Source organism: Nematolebias whitei, chromosome 10, assembly GCF_014905685.2.
Source record: "Nematolebias whitei isolate Nwh7 chromosome 10, NemWhi1, whole genome shotgun sequence".
Lineage (NCBI taxonomy): Eukaryota > Metazoa > Chordata > Actinopteri > Cyprinodontiformes > Rivulidae > Nematolebias > Nematolebias whitei.
This window is the reverse complement of record NC_056507.1, coordinates 7194360-7212115: the sequence shown is the minus strand read 5'-3', so window position 1 is coordinate 7212115 and position 17756 is coordinate 7194360. Positions and strand designations below refer to the sequence as shown.

The following is a 17756-nucleotide window of genomic DNA, read 5'->3' as shown; positions in this document are numbered from 1 at the left end:
ATGGTTTTTGTTGTTTAGTATCATGAGGGGTTAGTTGCTTTACCCAGAGTAGTGTAGACTGACAAAGAGAAAACCATTCATCCATCCATCCATCCATCCATCCATCCATTCATCCATCCATCTATCCATTCATTATCTTTAACCACTTCTTCGTTTTCGAGTCGCGGGGGTCACTGGTGCTCATGTCCAGCCATCACTGTGCAAGAGGAACACCCTGGACAGGTCGCAAGTCCATCACAGGGACACGGACAAACGAGACAAACACAATTCAATTTCAATTCATTTCAGTTTATTTATATAGCGCCAAGTCACAACAGAAGTTGTCTCAGGGCACTGAACAGAAACATTCATATTTAAAAATAATTTAACACAATTTATCTAAGGAGCAGACTGCTTTGACTTTAACTCCATCACTGAACTCCCATTTTAAAGCATGAGCTCTCTCACTCACACCTAGAGACAATTTAGTTACCAATCAGCCTAACATGCATGTTTTTAGTCTGTGGAAGGAAACTGGAGTACCAAGGAAAAACCGGCGCATGCAAAGATAGAACATGCAAACTTCACCCAGAAGGGGATTTGAACCAGGGCGACCTGCTCGCTGAGAGGCAGCAGCTCTACCAACTGCGCCACCGTGCTGCCCAAGAGAGAACCGATCACACAAAATAAAACGGCAAGTCAAGTTTACTTACAGTGTCCAAGCAGAGCCTCTTAAAGGGAACGTAGATCAGGTGAGTATGTTGTTTAGGTATTTTAAGAGGAATAAATGTACAGATCAATTTGCTTGCTTCCTCTTTCTGTTTTTCAGGTATGGGGAGGAAGTCGAGGAATCCCAAAGGAGTTAGAAGCGTCATTGGTGATGGTGAGTGGGGGAGAACAACAAAACAAAAGGCTGACGAGGCAGCAAAAACTTACACGCATGGTGCGAACAGGAATAGGGTAAAACTGGTTATCAGGCGAGCAGGAACTGGACAGAATGGGTAAACGGATTAACAGATACAGGATAGAACATCAGGCAAGAACAGGAACAGACAGGACCAGTATGTCTGTAGGTATACAGAGCAATGAGCGGACGTTTGAGTAGTGCTGAGGAGAGGTTTAAATAAGGCCGAGGAAGAGTGGGTAATCAGTGCACCTGGGAAGGTTGCTGATTAGAGACAGGTGTGGATGGTTAGTGACTGGAGAGACAGACTGAGGATGAGTGGAGAATGACAGAGAATACAGAGTCAAACATAAGGAACAGAATAGAGCTGTCATTTCTAACACAGACCCGAAGCCCGACCCAAATGTGGGGCAAGCCGGGCCATGATAATGTGCTGGATGGGAGGGCCGGGTCGGTGTCGGGCTTTTAATTGCATCAGCGGATCAGCCGCGGTTCAATTATATGGCTACATGACTTGCCATACCTTCATCAGCCACACGTGGCCATTTCACCGCGAGCTGACCGGCCTTGAAAGAGGTAAAAAGTTCAGTTAAACTTCAGATGGGACTGTACTGTCAGGAAGCGATCCATCGCCCAAATGGACGTTCAATCAGCCGCTGCACTCAACGGACGCACGCGGCCGATGACCCAAACAGGTGAGATCCCAAAGCAGACATGTCAGAGAGGGATTTAATGCACTTTGATGGCCTTGAAAGTACAAACACCCCTCAGCTCCAACCTTCTGCCCCCTTTTTTAGACGTGCACATCCGCAGACCGTTAATAACTATATAACAGTCAAAACTTAATTAATAATATTGTGTGTGTGTTGGTAGGTGGGTTCAGATTCGGACCTGCAATTACTGTTAATTCGTCAGGTCAGGTGGAGTTTGGAAATGACAGCTACGGGCTGGGGCTGGGTCCGGGTCGGATTTTTTGGGCCCTAGAACAGAATGACAAATAAAAGGAGAAGAAAAAGAAAAAGAAAGACACAAAAACACAAAGGACGCTGACAGAGGGACAGATTATGTCAATTTAATTGTATTTTGTTTATTTGACTGGTTTGAATCTATTTCTTTTCATTGTTTTTCTACAATCTTTTCTAAAAATAAATTAACCAATGCATGGGCTTTGAAAAAACAGGCAGGCTAAATGCTGCGTGATGTGCGACAAATAAATAATAAATTTTGTTGCATTCAAGGAGCCTGTGTCTAAATGTAGCTCTTTAAAGGCGGCAAAGCTCTCAAACTACTAATCAGTTTAAAGAGGCAAAGATCAATCAAGGCCATTTTTTTTACATCTGCTGTTTCCTTATGGAAAGCGCTATTCTTGTTTGATCAGACATCTAAAATTAAAATTAAAAAACTGAAGACAGGCTGTTTTCTTTAAGCTTCCATTGTACTAACTGTAGATAATTTATCATATAACGTTACGTCCCTATTTTAAGTCACTGATCACACCCTGCAGCAATTACACCCTGGCACAGAAATGTATGAACGTCTTCTGTGACCTGTATAAATCATATCCTGTGGCATATTTAACATATTGTTGTGCCATAATGAAATATTCAAATGCAGCCTCACTTCTTCCAGCACAAGGTAAGTCTGCAATAATGACTTAACGGCCTGGGAGGAATAAATGGAATTCATGGGAAATTAATCAGCGTCTCAAGGATTCTCAGCACGACATATGAGACCAAAATGTGGGTCAAAGCCACAGGGTGGTCAGGCACATAGGATGAAGCACAAGCCAGTAAAAAATCTTCTGTGCCACAAAGAGAAGTATAATTGATAATATAAGATGTTTTCTTCTTTCTGCTGCCTTTCATTTTATTTGTGATTGTATTTCTTATTGTATATTGAATTGTTTTGTTTTAAAAAATGAATAAAACTTTTGAATAGTAATAATAAAATAAAATAAATACAATTACTTCCCTGTACGTGGTTTGGCAGAACTCATATATTATTTATTTATTTGTTTGTTTTGATTTTTAATTTTTTTTTTAACTACTAAAAAGTCTCTACCTAATAAAAAGTTAAAGTGTGAGCTCACAGCACTGATCACAGCAGGGTTGCCATGAATTTGTGCCTAAATTATCCACCTTATTCTTTAGGGATCTATTGTATAAATGATTCTGGGTACAACTTCCTGTCAGACAGGAAGTAGCAGCAAACGTTGGTTAACTATGATAATGGAGCACGGACCGTGGTTTATTTGAAAGTAATTTGCATTCAGTTTAGCCAATAAAACTCTGTTTTTGTTTTATTTGCATTCATTTAACAACCCTAAAGTTTACTAAAATAGCCGTGCTGAGTTCAGGTACCTGTTGTGTTCACGGCTGCACGAACAACCAGACCAAACTAAATCAGTGGCTACAACAACAAAGTTTTGAACACGGACCCAAAACAAAAAGAGTGTTCCTGTGAAGAGTGGTATAATTTATATCTCCTACCTACAGATGAGGAATTAAGAAGAATGTGGATGAAAAATGTGAACTTGAAGAGACCGCCCAAAACGCTGTACCTCATTTTACTTTGTTGACAAACGGTTGACGGAGGAAAACCTGCATCCTACTTTGTGTCTGGACTACAAAAAAAACCACCGGAGAAGAGACGCCGGATCCTCAGAAGGATTGAAAACAGTGACGAGAAGATCAGGTATGATTTCAAGAGTATGGAGGTCACAGCTTTATAGTATTTGTTCGTCTTCGGTATTAAGATCTTCTCTGCAATTAACCCAAGCTCGTTGATGGAGGACTTTAAAACTTTGGGCTCTACGTCTGCTTTAAGGTAGATAAGATTGTGTCCCACCTTTTTTAACAAAACACGATCAAGCTTATTACTGTAAATACTAATACGCCTCAGAGCTTTTCAGGTTGTTCATCGCTTCACCGTCAGAAGCAACCGACTCAATGAAGTAGTTAAATATGCAAGTAGATGTAATCTGCAGCTGCTTCTTCAGGTCGTCCTTCATCCCTCATCCTCAGCAGGCAGCGGTATCATGATATTGTCCTGTTTGAGCTCCGGCAGGTGGTGTTCCCACATGTTTAAATTAAATCCACAATGCTTAGAGGAACTACATTAGATAGTCCTGTTCGCACATAAACAAATGCCGGTTCTTGTCCGCGCCGGAAGTCGTGCCTATAATTTGCGCAAAGCACCATGGGGGATAGGAATAAGGAGGATATAATCTTTCTAAACTTGGTTGCTCATAGAGAATGATGAGGATAAAGTCTCTGGAAGGAGTAAGTGGTTTTACCAAGACAGATCACTAAGTGGTTCATGAATTTAACATGAAATTCTCAGTGTGAATGTGTGTTCCCTGAGAGTTTAGACTTTAAAAGACACTTATTAATATTCTAATCACATTAGAGCTTCAAATAATCTCTGCACACTCCAGAGGTTAAATTAATGAATATTCACAGGACAAGTAAAATGAACTCTAACCTTTGGAGCTTATTTTTGTTTTAATTATGTCCCTGGCCCTAAATCTCTTGCTGCAAACTGCAGATTTATAATTTGCAGTTTGCAAACAATTACCAACACAAGACTAGAAACTGCATCCTGTTAAACAGGAGGCTGACCTGGTAAACCCAAACAAGCGGAGAGGGCTGAATTTGAAACACCAGGTTTAAGCCCCTGCTCTTACGAAATGACTTGCTTGAGCTCTAATTTCTTGAAGACATAGCTTTAAGGGAAGAATGGAGTGGGACACTGACAGACGGATTGGTGCAGCATCTTCGTTATTGCGGAGTGTGTGCCGGTCCATTGTGGTGAAGAGGGAACTGAGCAGTAAGACGAAGCTCTCTGTTTACCAGTCGGTCTGTTCCTTCTCTCACCTATGGCCACAAACGCTTGGTGGCGACTGAAAGAATGCAATCATGGATACAGGTGGACGAAACGAGTTTTCTCCGCAGAGTAGCTGGACATTTCCCATAGAGATAAGGTGAGAAGTTCAGTTATCTGGGAGAGACTCGGAGTAGAGCCACTGCTCCTGCACATTGAGAGGAGCCAGTTGAGGTCGAGCTGTCATTTCTAACCCAGGCCCGAAGCCCGGCCCAGCCATAATAATGTGCTTAATGCGCCGGTATCAGGCTTTGATGCGATTTTACGAATCATTCAGCGCAAAGAAAACTAGATAAGAATGCACAATATAAAATTGTGTTAATCTACTTGTAGAGGAGGAGGCAGGTCTGACTGGTTGAAAGAGGTAAAAAAACAAAATGTCCAGCTCAGATGGATCAGCTGATCACCAGCCGCCTGCGTCTCTGAAGTAGATGCATCTACAACAGCCGAAGCGAGCAGCGCGTTCAGTTACAATAGCCCTATTTTTCCAAATAATTTAGCTCTAAAAATGTTTTTGTTCGTCTGTATAATAGCCTATTTTTCGAGTTGACGTTTTAGGCTATTCGTTTTGTTAATATCCATTTGGTGAAACAAGAAATCTTAGATCTTCCTTTGAAATACGTTTTTTTTAAATAGCATGTCAAACTGATTTGCTCACAAAAGCAGTTAAAGCTTAATGAAAAAATAAGTTGGTTTTTTTTGTTTGTTTTTCGGGTTCGGGCCTGTAATTACAGTTAATCCATCGGGTCCGGGTCAGAATTTTTAAGCCTGAATGCAACTCTGTCTCCATCGCTGTATAACGAGGTGGACGGCTTTGCAGCGATTCCTTTACTCCACCATCTTCAGTGCTTGTTCCACCAGAAGGTGAACGTCTTTTTCTAGTGTTTCTTCTCTCTCTTTTAAATCTGAGAGCCTGTGTGTTGTTGCATTCTTCTGTACTCTGATCTAGCAGACTGTCTGTGGGTGTGTTCGCTTTCAGCTCTGCACCTGCACTGGGCCTGGACTGTTTCTGCACATCTTTCCAATACGTTCTTCATTTTCTCCTTGCCCTGCCTCCCTGTTATGACCTCTACGCCTTTCTCTTTCTTTTTCTGCCTTTCCATGTGAGGAATTTCCTCCTGGTAGTTCATCTCCAGCTGCTGGTTGGCTGCCTCCCTCTACTGGTGGACTCCGGACCAAAGCTTCCGAGGCTTACCTGTCCAGAGATGGACAGGTTGACTGGAAGGGAAGTGGACAGCACCGCCCATCCAACAGCAGCTGCCAATGAGGAGGCCAGATGAATGAAAGGGAGATTTTAAAAGCGGGGCCTCCCCATCAGTCAGTGCTGTGCTTCATGTGCAGTATGCCAGTGTATGGTTATTATGCTGAACTGTGGTTTTAAGGTTGTCTTGCTTTTGGTTCTGTTATGTTGTGACTTATGTAGCCAATTCTCATGGGTGAGCCACTTGTTTTAGTTTCTTCTCTTAGTTAGTTGGAATTGTGTATTTTGTTTCTTTTGGATTTTCCCTTTTGTCCTAAATTAGTCGATTTTATTTTTCAGAAGAAAAGTTATTTTTGCTGTTTTCAGTTCATATTTGAGAAGAACACAAATGATTGCTGTTTAGTTTATTGTCTTGCACTCGGACAGTAAAAATAAATTGTCACTTTTTTTTCTTTAAACAAGCTTTTGGGTGATAGACTTCATACCGCAAGACGTCTTCCAAACTTTCTCTAAGTCAGGTCACTTTGATAAATCGTAGAGTGAAGTGGTATCATGAAACAGGCTCTCATTCCATATATTGGAATCTAAACATATCTATCAAGAACATACAGATAGATATAGAATTGTGTTCAAGTTTTAGATGTAACAATTGCAATCTTTTTACGAGTCACATGAACAATGGAAACTACGTTTAAAGATTGTCTTTGGACAGCATTTGAACCCATGCACCTATGAAACAGAAAAGTGTTTCTCATCCTAAAGAAGGTAGATTTGATCACTTTATCCTCCTCAGTCAGATCTCACCAGGAGGCCATCTTTTATGACCCCAGTTAACTGATCTATATCCCATGAAAGAGGCTACAGAATAAATGCCCCTGCTCATTTACCAGGCAGCGGGGATCAATAGCAGCTGATCAAAGATGGAGATAAAACTGGACTGGTCAATCTCAGACTCTTTGATGTCAACCTAAGGTCATCTCATTATTGCAAGGCTTTAAATTCACAATATACACTTGTTTCTGTGTTCCTTACAAAGATGCAATAATATAGATGTTTCTGTTCAAATGTGCATGTTGATTACTTGGTGTTATTATCAATGGACAAAACACGCCCTGCAATTTAAACTGTGCTTATAGTGTAGCTTATGCAGCCCAACATGAACAAAAAATCCTATTGTTTGTTATAAATATTTCTTACCTTCTTACCCTGTGAATATTTTTGCTTCGTCTATGTAGAACTACTTTCATAAACAAGATAACCTAGTGTGTGTGCATGCGTATGAATTGTTTATGGGTCAGGGTTAGGCTATAGAAATGAATGGAAGTCAGTGCAAAGTCTCCTGATGCGTGCGCAATAATCCAGGTAGAAAAATCTAAAACAGTTAAGTCTGGTCCTCTGGACGGGTTCAAAAACAAACAATTAAAAGAAACATTTCGTCTTTCATCCGAAAGACTTCTTCATGTGTGTTTAATAGTCATTACATTAGATGGACTGTAAATCATCCCAGAGAGCTTTTTCTTATTAAAAGCCTGTGTTTTCTGTATATTTTATGTTTGTGTGTGTGTGTGGTTTGATGAGCATGCAGTGAACTGACTCCTCCTCCAGACATGAACAAAGCTTCAACCATAAAGCAGAATCAAAAGTTGGAAGTGGATGTGGATGTGGGACATGATCTCTAATGTAGTTTTATGTCAAAACAAAAGTTGAGCTGTTCGAGTTAACGGCTTCTGTATTTCATGGACAGGCAGATGTTGTGAGGATATGTGTGTTTTGTGATGTTTGTGTCTACTTGTGATTATTTTTATTTTAGTTTCCGAGTCTGTTTTTCCTGGGTTTCCAGTTTCCCCTGCATATCTCTGCTCACGTCAGCTCTGCTGCCTCTTTCACCTGATCCTCATTGTCCTTCCCCAGATGTTTGTGATTATCCCCTCGTTAGTATCCTTGTATATTTTGTGTGTCCCTGTTCGTGGATTATCCTGTGAAGGTTGTCATGGTCTGTTTCCCCAAGCCAGCATCTCTCCGTGTCGTCCTGCTCCTGTACTCCCTGTGAGTTTTGATGCCACGTCAGCCTTTTGTTTTGTTTAATAAACTGATTTCCTTATTTTTACCTCTGAATTCTCCACCTCTGCCTAAAAACATTGGGTTCAACTCCAAAACCACATCTGGTCATGACAGATATGTTTTGTTCCGTTGACTGAATTGTAAAACCATGTTTGCTGAACAATACTTTAAAAATAACGTGGCTATGCTGACGTTTATTTTAAGTACTTGGTGTCTGAACCTGTTTTTTTTTTTTCAATGTTTTTAACTAACGATACCTTGTGTGAAAGCAGTTTAAGTGTAGATGCTATGCATTATTTTGGTTAGTTTGTTTACATGATTTGCAAATACATATTCTATTTGTGACCATTTACATGTCAAAGAGCAAATTAACTATACCAAATAGTACAAAAAATGTACTTTACAGTGAAGAAAAGTATTTAAATGTGTAAACAAAACATACAGAAAAGTGCAACTGTTCAAATTACCATGTCGGTACCATAAACGGATCTAATCTGCCTATTTAGGTACATTCCTGCACCTTAATCAATGACAGTGTGGCAAATACTACAAGTACAAGTACTAAGTACAACTTCAGCTGTTGTAACTAGCCCTTGAGATCTAGCAAATCAGGGCTGAGATTGGTTGAAGTTCAAGCTGATCCCACAAATGTTTGAGGAAAAATCATAGAATGCAGGCTGTCAATGAACACACGTGACACGTGACGTGTTATGTGATGATGGGTTTTATCTTGCTGAAAGGCTGTACCTGGGCATTGTCTCATGAGGGGTAAGACATCAGAGTCAGAGTTTCTTTATTGTCATTCGCACCTCATGTGGTACATGTGGTGGAGCGAAATTATGTACACAGGGTCCCAGTTACATCCAACAATAAAATGTATAAGAAAAACAGTAATAACATCTAAGATATGAACTAAGAAAAACATCAACTAAATATACACTAAGCACTCATAACATAAAACATTGAACATCAGCACAAACATGAACATGAGTCTGTGTGAGCAGATGTGCACGCATGAACACATCAACATTGAAACAGATCAGCAGCAACATGAAACAGATCAGCAGCAACATGATGTGGTTTTTCTCAGTGATTATTCTGTTTAGATGTTCATGAGTCTTACAGCCTCAGGGTAGAAGCTGTTCCTCAGTCTAGTGGTTCTACACTTAATGCTCCTCAACCTCCTTCCTGAAGGGAGTGGGGCAAAAAGTGTGTGTGCTGGGTGAGTGAGGTCCTTCATGATGCAGGTGGCCCTCTTCCTGCATCTGGAGGTGTAGATGTCTGTGATGGTGGGGAGGCTGATTCCAACATCTTCTGTGCAGCCTTCACCACTCTCTGCAAAGCTTTTCTTTCTGCAGCTGTGCAGCCTCCATGCCACACATTGATGCTGGAGCACAGGATGCTCTCCACTGCACACCTGTAGAAGGAGGTGAGGACTGAGCTTCCCAGACCAGCTCGCCTCAGCCGTCTGAGGAAGTAGAGTCTCTGATGAGCTTTCTTGATCAGGCTGGTGGTGTTGTTGCTCCAGCTGAGGTTGCCATTCATGTGTACACCCAAGTACTTGTAGCTGGAGACCACTTCCACCGCAGAGCCTCTTATGTTCAGGGGGGTGTAGATGTTTTTGTTCCTTCTGAAGTCCACAATCATCTCCTTTGTCTTCTTCGCATTGATGTGAAGGTTGTTCTCTTTGCACCAGCTCTCCAGGTGTTCCACCTCTTGCCTGTAGCTGGACTCATCATTGAGTGTGGATGCATGAAATCACCGATGTAGACTGTACCATCAGGGTTACCAAAATCGCCACCAAAGGAAACTTGATGTCATACCAAATGGTTCAACATATCATGATGCCAGGATTAATGCACCAGTATTTCTTCACAACATTGTCTGGATTATATCCCCTTGGTGCCTCCCTACACATACACAAAGGTCACATGGGTGTTCAACTCAATTCAATTCAAAAATACTTTGTTAACCGAAGGGAAATGAAATGTTGTAACTCATCCTCATTTCATTAAGTGATGTTATAGATGTAGGCAGGATCTCTTGTAAAGGTCGGTCCCACAGCGGATCCAAAGAAACTGGCTGCAGATGTTGTCCAATCTGTCCACCTAGACTTGTAAAGTCTTGTAAAGTGACCAATATTTGTGCATAGATATCATGGGGTTATGTTAAGAATGGTGCACAATGCATCAACACTGCTTTAATGGGGTCTGTCTTTAACAGTTTGAAACTTCACAATACGTGTGCATTCTCACATATTGGTCCACTGTGGCATTTGTACACCCCACATGTAGGGCCATCACCAATAAAACCACCCAGCTTCATTCAAACCCAAAACAAACCCTGTCGGGTGCTGGAGACGTTTAATGTGTCAATGAGATATTGCTGGTCAGGTAAACTTCATTGAATGTTTGACTAACTGTCAATACCTTTGTACCAGCTAGCTACCTGACAACACAGTCGCTCTACTTGTGTTGCCACCACTTACGCCTTATGCTTGTTCTTTCTAGACCTGCAATAGAAAAAAGGTTTATTATCAACAATCTCAGAGCCTAGACCTCCATCTTTAACTTTGACCTTGAAACTTGCAGAGTCACGTATCTCTAAAAGAACATCAGGGAGACTGAGAAACTGTTTTCCATGCAGGTTTTTTTCCCCAGAAGAGTGTACATTTTTAAAGCTCAAGTATTCCAGCAATCAAACACCCCATGAAATTCTTCATGTACGTAGGGAGACTGCCATGCTGACTGTAGAAACAGTCCATCCTGCTGGATCTTGCTTTCTGTTGTGTCTCATACACACAAACATAATTTTTTCTCTACACAAAATTTTCGAGGAGAACAAGGATTTTTTTTTTTTTTTAGATCATGAAAGCTTGCATTACAATATCCTTATGATGATTATTGTACTCCTTAAATTACAGACATTACAAACCATAGATGGTGGCCCGGTAGTGCAGTTGGTAGGGCTACCTCCTCTTAGCGAGAAGGTTGCCAGGTCGCCAGATCGAATCCTGGCCGAGGACCTGTCTGGGTGGAGTTTGCATGTTCTGTTCATGCGTGGGTTTTCTACATGTACTCTTGTTTTTTCCCACAGACCAAAAACATGCATGTTAGGCTAATTGGTAACTATAAATAGCAACAGTGTGAATTGGATTGTATACCTGGATTATTGAGCGTGGACTTTTTTGGTTTTGAACCAGTTTGACATGACTGTAGACGAGGAAGAGGGTCGGCATCGGAGGAGGGGGTGTGCCAAAGACACCATCTTAGCACCAACATAACTGGTTTGTTCCACTTTGGAGTAAGCTGTTTTGAATCAGTTTTGTGTTGTGTGTTCCCTTGACTGATGAAGCCTTCTGGATGGAAGGTGAAACGTTTCAGAAAAAAAAAAAGAAACTGTCCAGATGACCTGACTGAAAATTTTGGACAGTGTGAATAGTTGTTTTTCTTGATGTGACTCTATGATGGACTTGCTACCCGTCCAGGGTATCCCCCCGCCTCTTGCACAATGGTAGCTGGACATGGGCACCAGTGACCCCTGCAACCCATTGAATTTGCTGCATGATTTGATATTTCTAGTTGTTGTTGTTTTGTTGTTTTTTTGTGAGTCAGGACAGTTCTCCTCCTCCTAAACATTTCATTACATTGTTGACCTTGTATTGATTTTGCACGTGACAAATAAATCTAACCTGGATGGATGATGAAAAACATAAATATCAAAGAAAATGCTGCCCTACTTCCAAAATACTTGAGTGCATTTTGTTTGGCTTGGAAATGTGTCACAATATATAAGCTGCAGGAAAACAATAGTATACATGTGAAAATGTCAGAAGAATTTGTAAAAGAAAAATGCTAATGTTAGTGGTGGAGCATCAAGAGTCAGTCCCAATTAATCTTTGGTGGATACAGCAGGGAAGGTCCTGTAGTGTGGTACAGGAAGTTATGACCTTTCATGGAAACCCAGGCACTAAATCACTGTAGGAGCTGCAACAGCTCCATGTAGGCTGAGATAAAGTGAACAGTTCTATCTGGGGATCTGCCACAGTGACTCCTGAGACCCATCTCATTAATTGCTGGGGCAGCAGATGCAGGGCCAGTTACCTTTGGTTAGAAAAACCAAGATTTCCAGTTTAACCACAGAACTGGTCAAACAGATTCAGCTGAAAAAAATGTCTACCTTAAAGAAGTTGTGTTGCAGTGCTTTAGTTTGGAGAATGTATCCCTTCTCTACAAGCTGCAAACTCATGTCAGATATGTGCACACTGAGAAACAACTGAGATTAAAACAATCTCAGTTGTCACTCTTTATAGGAATACATGGTGGCTGCCGTGCCTGTTGCCTACTTATAGCAAAGTTTGAAATGAAGATGTCATGTGATCTATCAGTGCTGAGTATAAGTTGAAAATTATACTTATTCTCTAGTTAAACATAAAGTATTTCTGGGCGGAGTTTGTATGTTTTTTCCATGCATGCGTGGGTTTTCTCCGGATATTACGGTTTGCTCCCACAGACCAAAAACACGCATGTTAGTCTAACTGGTAACTCTAAAAAGTCCCTAGGTGTGAGTGACTGTGGGGTTCCTGCTTCTTCCTTCCACAGGTCCCTGGTTCCTGAGGCAGAGTTAACGAGCCACAGCTGGCAGCCATCACTAATCACCACCAGGACTATATGAGGCTGCTGGCTTGCTTTATTCAGTGCTGCAGCAATACCTACTTCATGACCATGGTCCTCCTGCGCCTCATGTCCTGGATTCTTTGGGCCATCCTGTGGATCTCTATTACTGAACTCACCTGGATGGGAATGCCTTACCTTGTGGGACTCCTCAGTTGCTCCTCCACCGACGTCTTACCTTCCTCCACGCTCCACCCATGTCCCACCTGTGAACTTCTCTGGATTCATATTGTCTCTCTCAGAGCCTCCTCACCCTCCTTACTGTTTTTCTTATACATTTTATTGTTGGATGTAACTGGGACCCTGTGTACATAATTTCGCTCCACCACATGTACCACATGAGGTGCGAATGACAATAAAGAAACTCTGACCCACGCTCACTAATATCCTCTCGTCCTCATCAAGTCTCTGACCATCTCCTTTTCCCTTCCAAGGATTCCCAGTGAGTGCCACCTGTAAATAAATAGAGACTGATCGTTATCACTGTAAATAATCTTTTATATATATATATATATATATATATATATATATATATCCAGGTAGTCTCATTGAGACACGAGAACTCATTTTCAAGAGAGACCTGTTTAGGGAGCAGATGGTGGGGGTTAAGGGCCTTGCTCAGGGGCCCAGAGTGGGACAATGAGGGTGGAGGGAGGTGTGGGTGTTCTACCTTTTCCACCCACATTTTGATGTTGGCGGTACCGGGAGTTGAACCTGCGACTTTCCGATCACAGGCCCATCTGCTAACCTCTGCGCCACCACTCCCATTTATCATTTATCCTTCTGAGCTGTAATCCTTCAGTCCGTTCTCCTGGGTAACCACCTCCGTTGTAACATGTAGGAGAAGATGTATGAAGGCAGCAGACCAAGAAGGGATTTAAAAATGAAAATGTACCAGTGGGAGAGTCTTTTCAATTATTCACAACTATTATCAGCAACAAGAGGCTTTCATCAACCAATCGGAATAAAAATATTTTAAAAAGCACATCTTAGTTACTTTTTTTTTGTCTAGAAACGTTTATATTCTAATAATTTTAAATGGTTATGATTTTTTTTGTTTTGCCTGATAAAATTTTACTCAAAAAATGTACTTCTTAAAAACACAACTGCAGCCATTTCTGTTTTCTTGCTTATCTCAGTGAAAGTCTCTTCACATCAGTTTACTGTTGACAGCTTGTTGCCTCTTTGCACAGTTATTGGGCTTAAGAAAAAATAAATACGACTGAATCTGCTACGATGAGCAGAGTTGATCTTCTTCAGAGCTGCATGTTAAATGTATTTGAAAGTCAAATCCTTCTAAACTGTCTGCATACATTTCATTACATACATTATGTATACTGTGGTAAAAACGGAGCAGTGCTTCTTGTGTAAATCATTTTCCTTTTTAGAAAGAAAACGATCGACACATTTCGTTTAACAATGCATTGTTGAATTCTTAGCTCTATGAAATTAGGCTGTAAAATCTGGTCATTCTTTTATTTGAACTTGAAAATAAAACCGTCCATCTCGATGATTAGAGTTGTAAATCTCAAGAAGACACACCTCCAAATGAAGTTCACAACCAAGAAAGGCATTTTGTTTTAGAGGGGGAGTGGTGGCACAGAGGTTGGAGAAGGTGGGCCTGTATTTGGAAGGTCGCCGGTTCAACTCTCCAGACCCAACATCAGAATGCGTGTGGGAAAGGTGTAGCACCCTCATTTGCCCCAGTCTGGGCCCTTGAGCAAGGCCCTTAACCCCCACCATCTGCTCCCCCGGCCTCCATAGATGGCAGCTCTCTGCTCCACACAGAGGGCTGTGGTTGCGTCAGGAAGGGCATCCGGCGTAAAAACAATCGCCAAGTCTTCGTGCGAGTTAGTTCACTGTGGCAACCCCTGAAGAAGGGAGGAGAAGGGGCAGCCGTGGTTGAGTGGTTAGAGCAGTCGCCCAATGGGAGAGTTAGGGGTTTGATTCCTCCAGCAGCCACATGCTATGAGTGGCCATCGCTCTGGGAGGAGTTATGCCCAGCATTCGGGCGGTCCTGCAGCTCGGGGGAACCGAGAGGCCAGCTGAGTCTGGGTGGACGGATCGGACGACATCTGGAGCCAGTTTCTTAAGATCCACTGTGGAATGGACCTTTACAAGAGATCCTTCCTGCCTACAGCCATCAGTATCTATAACATCTCTTAATGAAATGAAGATAAAGAGCTACAACAACAAATAATTTCCCTTTGGGATTAATAAAGTATTTTTTAATTAATTTACCCATTCATACAGCACTCCACTAAAACTAATCAGAGCTTTGTCACATTCATACACTGGTGGGTCACGCATCGGCGGCAATGCCGATGAATGGAGTTCAGTGTCTTGCCCAGGGACACTTCTGCATGTGACTGCTGGTGGAGTCGAACCCCCAACTCTTGCATTGGAGGACGACTGCGCTAACCACTCAGCCACAGCCACCTCATGCTACTGGCTACACAAACCAAGGCCTATTTTAATTTCCATAGGGTACATTTGTCATTTTTCTGGCTTAAAAAAAGCTGCCAGTTTGAAATAACTCTACATTAACTAATAATAAACATCTACACTTTAGTTTTTCACTGTTTTCTCAAGAATTCAAAATGTCTGTTTTTTTATGAGTATACAGTTTTAAGCCAGTGGTGATGAGGCTGCTGAATGCATCAGTCTGCCTGATCTGCACGTCCAGTCAGATCAAAGTTTACTCAGTCGCTGGTGGGCTGACACATTCAACCCTCTTAGCACATTTTACAACAGGTTTCCTGTCAACAAAACATCTGAAAGCTTAAAATGTTTAACAGGAATGCATTTTGCCTGTAATGCCAGTTTTAGGTTAAGATCATTCTTTTCTGAAAACTACAATTATTTACCTTGTTCAAAATTTAAATTAACATTATGGAAGATCTAGCAAGACGCACCACATCAAATTTAATTTCAATATTTGTAAATTTGATGTGCTATGGCCAATTTTGTGTTTGAAGAGTTCCTTTAGCTGACCTTGTTTGTACATGCAATGATTATTTTCTCAACGGTTCATTAAAAATGTATTCAGTCATTCATGAAACAGCTTGCTAACACAAGTAAATACTAAAACATTAACATCATGTTGCCTTATGAGCAACATGAAACATTTCTTGATTGGCCACTGTTTGCATCCCCAAGATTTGAACAAAGATTTTGTGTGATCTGTTAAGTAAATGGTGAGTGTAAAATAAACACGAGGAAAAGGAGAAATGTCTAGTCGTTATGTAAATGGTGCAGCTGTGGCTGAGTGGTTAGAGCAATCATCCTTCAGTGAGAGAGTTCGGGGCTTGGTTCCACCAAGATGAAGTCACATGTCAAAGTGTTCTTGGGCAAGGCACTGAACCCTTCATTGCCTTCAGTATGTGTCCCATTAGAGTATGAATGTGATCTAAAGCACTGATTAGTCTCTGCAGAATGATTTACTCAAATTAGCTTTGTAGATGTGTAATAGAGTACTGTATGAATGCGTGTGGACAGATTGTGTTGTAAAACGCTTTGAGTATTCAAGTTAGATACAGTCCGTTTACCACCTATCATCTAGTGCAGGGGTGTCAAACTCACTTACAAAAGGGGGCCACAATTAAAACCTTTTTCAAACTAAGGGCCAATTTCAGAATCTACATTAATCTACATTAACTCAAATCAGATACCCAGCATCTTTTCTTGGTTGCAGGTTCCTCAACAAGAGTTTGATTGGTCTCATTTGATGTTCTCTGTTGTGCTTTCAACGTCATAATCAAAGATTACTGAAAACGTTCAAGAGATAGAAGTATTTTGCGTTTTACATATCATCTTGGGGGCCAGATAAGATGTCAACGAGGGCCACATTTGGCACCCGGGCCTTGAGTTTGACACATATGAAGGAGATTACAATGAGCATTACTGAAAGTGTATAATTTAATTATTGTAGTTTGATATATTGCTTGTCTGCCTTGTTTGCGTGTAAATATCAAAACTGTCAAGTTAGATTAAATAGTAAATGGACTGTACTTACATAGCACCTTTCTAAATAATCAAGATACTCAAAGCGCTTTACACCACAATCTGTGCCCTCACTTACTCCTAGGAGACACGGGTCTTTTAACATCTGCAGGACCATGCTGCAGATGTTTAACCACTCGGTGGTCTCCAGCATCTTCTTCTAGGCTGTGTCGTGCTGGGGCTGCAGGGTGAAGAAAGCTGATGCCAACAGACTCGATAAGCTCATCAAGAGAGCTGGTTCAGTTCTGGAGTGGACCTGCAGTCTCTGACAGAGGTGTGTGAGCAGAAGATGCTGAGGAACCTGCTCCAGATCCTGAACAACACGTCACACCCCCTGCATGACACCCTGGACTCTTACCGCAGCACCTTCAATCGTAGACTGAAACCACCGAGGTGCTCCACAGAACACAGGAAGTCCTTCCCCCCTGTGACTATCAAACTTTTCAACTCCTCCCCCTTTCTGCACAGAGGACAATAAAATTAATCTTGTACTAGAATTAAACACTTTAATGTTCCTCTCTGCACCTGACCTGTTTTAGAACTTAATTGTTGGTATTTTTATATTCTCTGTTATTTTGTATACATTTGTGATTCCTTGTGTTGAGAACTGTGGCACAACAATTTATGTGGGCTCAATAAAGTTCTATCTTATTTAGCCCAAAGCAGCAGTCTCAAATTTAGAGTTTGACCTGCGCCTCCTAAGAAAGGAAAAACTGCAACGAACGGGTCCCACTGCGAGAACCAGATCCCACCGAATAAGACAAGGCACGACAGGATCCACAAAGTGCCAGGACAAGCGATGGACATGTTGATGGTCAGCTGGAGAGAAAGTGCAAAGCAGGCTTTAAGCTTCACGAACCGCCCAGCACGTTTTCCCCGGCACCTGAGGCGTCGTCTTCGGGGAGGCAGGTGAGCAACGCGGAGCAGGCCCACAGGTACATCGGCCAGCAGGTATTCAAAATTTGCAAACCTGGTAGCAGATAATGAAATATCTAAAAGTAAGTGACGATCATAAACCAGTAGCGAGTTGATGTTGTAGATGAGAAATTACTAA

At 41.5% G+C, this 17756-nt stretch overlaps 1 protein-coding gene across 1 annotated transcript in view; it reads left to right on the top strand.

Moving 5' to 3' along the window:
• Window positions 1-4800: 4800 nt before the first annotated feature.
• eif4g2b (eukaryotic translation initiation factor 4, gamma 2b) overlaps window positions 4801-17756 on the top strand; it is a 29160-nt gene continuing 16204 nt past the window's right edge. The window contains exons 1-2 of the mRNA XM_037683097.1: window positions 4801-4865; window positions 7951-8012. Of these exons, the coding sequence (XP_037539025.1) occupies window positions 4801-4865; window positions 7951-8012 (127 nt within the window). The remainder of the gene's footprint in view (window positions 4866-7950; window positions 8013-17756) is intronic.